This window comes from Atta cephalotes (assembly GCF_000143395.1).
Source record: "Atta cephalotes unplaced genomic scaffold scaffold00028, whole genome shotgun sequence".
Classification (NCBI taxonomy): Eukaryota; Metazoa; Arthropoda; class Insecta; order Hymenoptera; family Formicidae; genus Atta; species Atta cephalotes.
The window spans coordinates 1,399,121-1,406,754 of NW_012130092.1; the positions used below are offsets into that span (position 1 = coordinate 1,399,121).

Sequence of the window (7,634 nt, forward strand, 5' to 3'; positions counted from 1 at the left end):
CTATGATAAAATACATGCAAATATTATGAAATTATATTTAACAAATATTGATTTTTGTTGATGTATATAATTTTTTTTTAAATTCTTTATAGTCTTTTAATAATGTTATCGTGATTACATGAATTAAATTAAAAATGTGTGAATACAAAAAATTCAAGATAAGTCGAATGGGTATTCTTATATTAGCGGGATATTAAATAATTGTAATTTTTAAAAAATAAAAAATTGTTAAATTTTATATAATAAATTTTTCAATATAAATATTCTTTAAAATCTCATTATTATTGGGTTTGACCTATCTTGAACAGTTGGTACCCGAGAAACTTTTGTATTTATACATATAAAAAATTACAATAATGCATGTATTTTGTTATTTTTAAATATATTCCTTCGTAACCATTATTCCATGAGAAAATTATTTTATTCATTTATTTTTAATAAGAGAATATATTTTCTCGTGAATTTTAATATTATATTAATGTGATAAAAATGATAATTATAATTGACATACTATCAAAATTATTACTATCGTAAATAGTCTGAAAAATTCGAGATGCACACCCTTCTGTAACAAGATTACTGATATTTGACGGATGCTTAACTTTTCTTTGCAAATGGATCTTGTGAATTTGATGTAAAATCAGAATAGATTAAATTTGTTCTCCACAGAAGATTGTTCTTCTTTGTATCAGACCAACCAGCGTACAAGGCGGAGGGACTTTGATATGATGAATATGATGAAATTATTGAGATAGCTATCTTGAACGCGATGAAAGTGCTGTTATATATAAATATATTAATGACTTTTTATCCCGATATTATTAAGTTTTTTTTGCAAATTAATAAAAAAAATAATTCGCTTTTTTTGGGGAATATTAAAAAAGATCCAATTTTTGTCTAAAAGAATGTAAATAAAAGGAACAGTGTTTTTGTAGATTTTGACTTCTTGAATAATATATGATATGAATAATATGATAAAATTATTAAAAAGTTCGTGGCACTTGGGAAACACCTTGAAAAGTAAGTAAGAATATTGAAATTTGTTCATATATCATATTCATGCACAATTTTCAAGGTGTTCCCTATCGATCCTCAACTTTTTATTAATATTATATTATATAAATATTATTATTCAGGAAATCAAAATCTAGAAAAAATGCTACATCATTATGGGTAAAAATCGGCCTCTTTTTAACATCTTCTTTTGTATTATGGTATGTATTTTCGTATAATCGACGTTTTCGTATAATCTCATATTACTAAAATTTTTTAATTATGCTTCTATATTGCTCTTATATTTATTTTATTATATTTTGAACAACATTTATAATTGTATATTGTTTTGTAAATATTGTTTTGTAATTATTATAATTGTAACATCAAATTGTATAAAGGATTACAATAAATAATAATATTAAAAAAAGCTATTACAATTTTATTAATGAAATACAATAAAATAATTAGACATAAAAATAAAAAATAAATTAAAAATATACTAACCTGCAAAAGGAACTGCTAAATTTATTAGTAGCTCATTTTTTACATATATATACAAAGAAAAGAGGACCGCCGATAAAATTGGCGGAGGTAGTGGAGGGCCTCTATAACTCGTTTTTGTTAAATTATATCTTAAATTGATAATGTTTAAAAAATATATGTTTAAAAAAGTTTGAATTTATTAGAAATCTATAATTATGTTAGTAATTATAGAGACTTTGATACATGCTAGTAATTATGTTTGATAAAAATAGATTGAAAATTTGTATAAACATAACTTCGTAATTTTATAAAAATATTATAAGGTAAATATTATAAGACAAAATTCACTAAATTGTTTAAATTTGTTTTCAATTTCGTTTATTAAAATTCAACAATTCAACTTTTATTTATATATAGGAGATGCGAAATTAAAATTTTTTCATTCAGGGACTATTAAATTATCTCTCCTATAGTCGGCATGTTTCTGCCTGAGAATTTAGTACAGCGACATCTACTTTCGACGATTTTATCGATAGTGTCAAAAAATGTATATAATCATGTAGTTCCTAAACTGAAAATGAATGTACTGACGATAGTGTATGGCTGATTTCGATGGTAATAGGAAAAAGACTGATATGGCTATATTTTAGTAAGAACTAACCAATAGTCGAGTATTCCCCTATTACAGTCGAACAACAGGGGAATGCTTGATTGTAGTTGGTTGATTCTTACATTCTGATCCGGCTTAAATCCTCAGTGGAAACTAAGCCATAGAAGCAACTTTTTTTAGTGAGTTTTGGAACGCACTCTTGATTTTCTCTCAAAAAGGTTAAGAAATTTTTCTTGAAAATTAAATTCTTTTTAATCTCATGTTCGTGTTGTTTCATAATTATTGTTCAAACACATTTTATGAACTCTTGCATTCTGACTGCTGGAGGTATATTACAGCTAAAATTAACAATAATTTTATGTGATGATTTATCATGTAATTATTAATCTTCAAGTGTTACTCATTTTCCTTACACTAAACTATTCTAGATAAAAATATTTACAAATATTAACAAATTTTTTACACTTTGTAATGTTCATAGATTGCAGATTGTAGAAGTAACTAACAGTATTTTATTATTAAAAAATAAATTTTAATGTGAAATAATTATATTAAATGTTACTTTATGTTATTAACATTTTAATTTAAAAATCCATACTAAACTTGAATTAGAACTTAGGTGAAAATTCATTATAACAACCACAGTATATTACATTCCAAGATTGATATTTGTAATTTGTGCGTTCTACTTGATGTTTGTATTGTTTGTAACGTTCATGGAATCATTTCATTCTTATTTCAATCAAATGTTAAATAAAAACAAATGCTTACTAATGTTATGAATGTCAAATGGAACGAACATATACATATAGCGAATAATTTGTTTTGCTGTAGGTTACTTGAATTATGGGAAAGATTTATTCGGTATTAACTCGACCTGTTCGCACATTTAACATTGAAAATCGTGCGGCAAAACTTATTTCCCGAGAAAAGCCAATACCTGCACCTCAATATGCATCTACAGAAAAACAAAAGAAGCTTTCAGACCAAGGTTATATGATATGTTCTAAATCATAATTTAATGACTATAATTTAAAATTGTATTCAAACTATCATCTTTAATGGTTCTTTCAATTTGCTAAATTAAATTTGGTCATGTAATTATCTTCTTTCAGTAAATCCATACTTTTTGGAAGACCATTACCAAAAGAACACGCAACTGGATCAACGATTAAAAAATGTTTTTGTTACATCAACAGACTCGCAAGTATGAGCTGATAATTGTATTTTTAAATATTGTATTAATGTTTTTGTATGTTTTAATGTTTTAATATAAAATATATTTTTATATGTTAACATAAATTTATTGAACACAAATGGATTTGATTATTGAGCAGATGTAAAATTTACAATATTATATAGGAAATGAAAGAGCCAGCAAGAGATTCCAAGGTTTTACCTCAAAGCAGACGGAGCTGGGAAAATGATTTTACATTTGAATCTTATGAACCTACAATGATTCCTATGGGAAAGTGCTCATTGAAGCAAGCTCTCACATTTCTTTTGCAACATAAACACGATCCTATAAAATATAGTAGCGAAAATATAGCTTCTGAATATAAAATAGATAAGAAAATAATAGGTTTGTATTTTTGTTTCTTTGATAAAATTAATTTATTGTATTTATTATATGTTTAGCATATTTATTAGATTTACATTTGCTTGATAGCTATACATATAGCTTAACAATTATAGATTTATATATTTTTATTTTTTTAGATGATATATTGAAGTATTTTAAAATTTATGTGACTGCCTTACCAAACAATACCAGACAACCTAAAGAGTTTTTGGATTCAATAGAAGATCCAATTCAAGAGTTCATAGACAAAGGACTAGAGGTCAAACAAAAGGATAAAGAAAAGAAAAAATAGTACAGATATGTATATAGAAAAATAATTTATTAAAGTTTATTTCTATGTTTTTCTTGCCTAAATGTAATTATATGATCCTATATCAATCTTGGAAATGATGTATATTTTCAAAAAGTTAAAACAAAAAAGGTCTGTAATTTTTGACAAATATTTGGCAATCTAGATGTGTTTCCCAGTTTAGTCGCGTATTCTTGTGAAATCTGCAATAAAAATTGATGCATCATTCTAGTTTCAGTGAATAAATTATAATAAATGCATAAAGTTGTGTTTGAATATCGCTTACTTTTTATAATGTGATAAATGGCAATAATTATAACTAAAGTATGGAATTGCCTATTGGTAGATGGCATTGCCTGAGAATTATCAGGGAAATAATAGCCGCCTGTTTCTGGAATGGTCATAGTTTTCGCCATCATCCAGTAAAATGCTTTCATTTTTAAATTTTTTTTAACTCTGCTCCGACTTCTTCTCGTATACGTTTATTATAATTATTTAACCAACGCCGCTATGTAATATAGACATGTTAATATTGTGCTCGTTATTTTTTGTAATTAGATGTGGGAAAAAGTTCGTGATGTTTTTTTAATGCCATTTAACGGTAAAAACGTCACAAACTTTTTCCCACACCTAATATAATAATTGATTATAATAAAATTAAGTAGTTGTAGAACGATATATTTAAAACTTACATGTGGTGAAGTTAGCATATTGATCTTGATAAGTTTCGGTTCGTACGGAACCAGAGTGACGTCTCTGAATTTAAGAAATCTTTGTCCATTATGAGACTGAAACAATTATCAGCTAATAATTAAAAACTAATAATTACAATTTCTTTGTATCATTATACAGCTATTTTATATTTCGTATTCATAATTAATTACATATACGGTCATATAATAGATGAGAATGTATCAAAAGATATACCAATTTATCAGCCGGAATTACTTCAAGAATATTCTCCAAACGAACACCAAAATCGTCTTCTTTGTAATACCCCGGTTCGTTTGAAAGAAAGAATCCTGGCTTCAACTTGACGGAACATCCTGCATTTTTGCATCCGTAATACAAGCTGATAGGCGCTGCAACGCGTATTGTTCCACTAGAATGGCTTTCATCAATTGTATTCCATATTCTCGTGACGCAATTATTTTACAGGAAACTGTAGATTACGAACATTCGTGAACTGAAGAAAAATGACCGATTCCGTGACCAGTGCCATGCATGTAATCGTAACCGCTACTCCACAACGACCTTCGCGCAATAACATCCAATTGGTCTGTCGACAGATCATTGGGAAAGATCAAAGACGATAATTCAATTGAACCGATCAGCACTCTCGTGTAGGCTTTTTTCTGTTCATCGGTCGGCATTCCCAAGTGAAGAGTTCTGGTCACGTCTGTGGTACCATCTGTTAAATAATTTTGCTTTTCATGTTTCGACTACTTACGATCGGCGAAGAATTAGAGGAAACGTAAAAAAGAATAATTGAATATTTTTCGAATTTTATATTTAAAGTAAATTTTGAATTTAAAATTAGTTTTTGTTCCATTTAATTCAACTTGCTATTTCCTAGCAAAGTAAAATAAAGGGATTCAGAATTTCGTACCCAAGTATTGTCCTCCAGAGTCGATCATTAGAGTGGATGTAGTCCCGATTTTAATGTTGGTCAAGTTATTCGGTTCATAATGCGGCATAGCGGCGTGTGGTCCATACCCTGCGATTGTTGGGAAGGCGATACCCCTATTGCCATCTTGCTCGTAACGAATTTCATTGATCACTCTCACTACTTGCATCTCGTCCCATCCTTCAGAGTCCAATTTGTATTGCTCTTCCATGTAAGCTAAGAAATCACACATGGCCATCGCATCCTTTAGATGAGATTTTCTCATACCTGTCACTTCGACTTTATTTTTCTCCGCTCTTAGATCAATTATAGGTGAGGCCTTAGCCAACCTTTTCTCTGGTGGAATCTGCAAAAAAGATTCTCACATATTAGCTGTATTTGTATCTGAATATTTTTATAATATTGAATTGCATAAGTTAAAGCTAATTATTATATGTATAGTTTTTATGATTATAAAAAAGTAAAGTTTTTTATTTTTATCTAAAAGATATTTTAATCTGAAAATAATATCAGCCTGAACAGATTAAACTGTAAGTTCGATATCTAGTTAGAGATAAAAGTAATAATACTGAAGAACGGACTTTGGGGATCTGCTTATTCGAAGATAGATGCCGTATATTATACGTATCCTCGTGCTTAAAATATATGCAAAACCGCCGTCTTCGCGATTATACTTACGGAATTGTATATTTCTTTGGACGCACCCGGCGAGTAGCCATACGGTGAAGGGAGCCACACTGTATTCCAGGCTTGAGACATAGTCCTTAAATCGTACCAAATGTCTGTGTAATTGTGCCATCTGTAAATATCGATCATTATACAAATCTGTTTTATCTTATTATTATTATTAATTTCTACAATTTACAAAGATTGAGAAGTATCTTGATTTTGTAACATTTGAAAATCTTTTATTTTTCTTAAAATTTAAGATACAACGAATTCTACTTTTGTATTAGAAATCTGCATTTTTGTCTATCGGTTTATTTTTTATTTTATTTGTCGAAAGTTGCCTGTATGACACGATAATTTCCAGATTTTACTAATTATTACTCACTTGACGCAGTTTGCATGGGAGCAAAAGTCGATTTTCAGATGTATATCGACGGATCGTAGGATTTTTTGGCGTGGCGCATAAAGATGCAGAGACTCGTGAGTTATAATCGCGTAGGCCCTGAGGACGGGAGTGTGCGGTAAATCGTAGCCACGAACATTGAAGAGCCACGCTATCTCATCCAACGCGGTGATGACGAGCGCGTCGACCGATGAGTACTCCATTTCTAGCCGAATGCTTTGAACTTTCTCTTGCCATGATTTGCCGGAGTATTCGTCCGTCAGTGGATACGCTGCGTGCGGATTGTACTTAGGTCGACCCACTTGCCAGATCAAGTCCACTAGGTCATTATGGACTGCGACCAATCTTACGGACGAATTTGCTGAATACGAATAGAATTGTTAGTTCGCGAATGAAAGAAGATCGGATTTGGCTTCGCGATTCATGATAGTTACAGAATTTGTTTTGAAACTTGAAAATGAACCGAAAAAAATATTTATTAAAACAATATTTTTGTACACAGTAAAAATATTATAGATTTTTATTAGTGTGTAAACTATTTCCTTTGGTAATAAAAATATGCTATATTTAATGTATATTCAATAACATCGTAATGAAGAGATATTTGATACAATAATATTTTTCGTTACCTAATTCGTGTTCCCATGTCTCCCACGTAAATGCAGGTATTAGTTTTGGATTAGCACCAATACGTACTTCTGATTGATTTTGGAACTCTTGCATTAACCATTCTGTTATTGTTGGTACCTAAAAAATTAATAATGAAAATATTAAAATTATAAAGTTTCAATAATCTTTAAAATTTATACTAAAAATTTAAAATGACTATTACGGTCGAAACTGGATTTTCATTGCTTTTAAATAATTCAAGCTTCGATCGGCATTTTAAATTTCTAGTATTGATTATGTTTTCACATATATACATATACATATATATATATATATATATATATATATATATATATATATATATAT

The 7,634-nt window shown here is 28.8% G+C and overlaps 2 protein-coding genes across 2 annotated transcripts in view; one reads left to right on the plus strand and one right to left on the minus strand.

Moving 5' to 3' along the window:
• The first annotated feature begins 2,296 nt into the window (after window positions 1-2,296).
• Window positions 2,297-4,218, plus strand: LOC105620655 (protein NDUFAF4 homolog). The gene is made up of 5 exons (XM_012202145.1): window positions 2,297-2,416; window positions 2,924-3,080; window positions 3,205-3,296; window positions 3,452-3,671; window positions 3,809-4,218. Exons 2-5 carry the CDS (start codon window positions 2,936-2,938, stop codon window positions 3,961-3,963), a joined length of 612 nt encoding a protein of 203 aa, XP_012057535.1. The 5' UTR covers window positions 2,297-2,416; window positions 2,924-2,935; the 3' UTR covers window positions 3,964-4,218.
• The window catches only part of LOC105620729 (xaa-Pro aminopeptidase 1), a 9,009-nt gene continuing 5,515 nt past the window's right edge, over window positions 4,141-7,634 (minus strand). Inside the window, 10 exon segments of the mRNA XM_012202221.1 lie at window positions 4,141-4,163; window positions 4,247-4,405; window positions 4,408-4,468; window positions 4,653-4,748; window positions 4,888-5,042; window positions 5,138-5,371; window positions 5,570-5,933; window positions 6,266-6,386; window positions 6,642-7,020; window positions 7,289-7,406. Of these exon segments, the coding sequence (XP_012057611.1) occupies window positions 4,141-4,163; window positions 4,247-4,405; window positions 4,408-4,468; window positions 4,653-4,748; window positions 4,888-5,042; window positions 5,138-5,371; window positions 5,570-5,933; window positions 6,266-6,386; window positions 6,642-7,020; window positions 7,289-7,406 (1,710 nt within the window).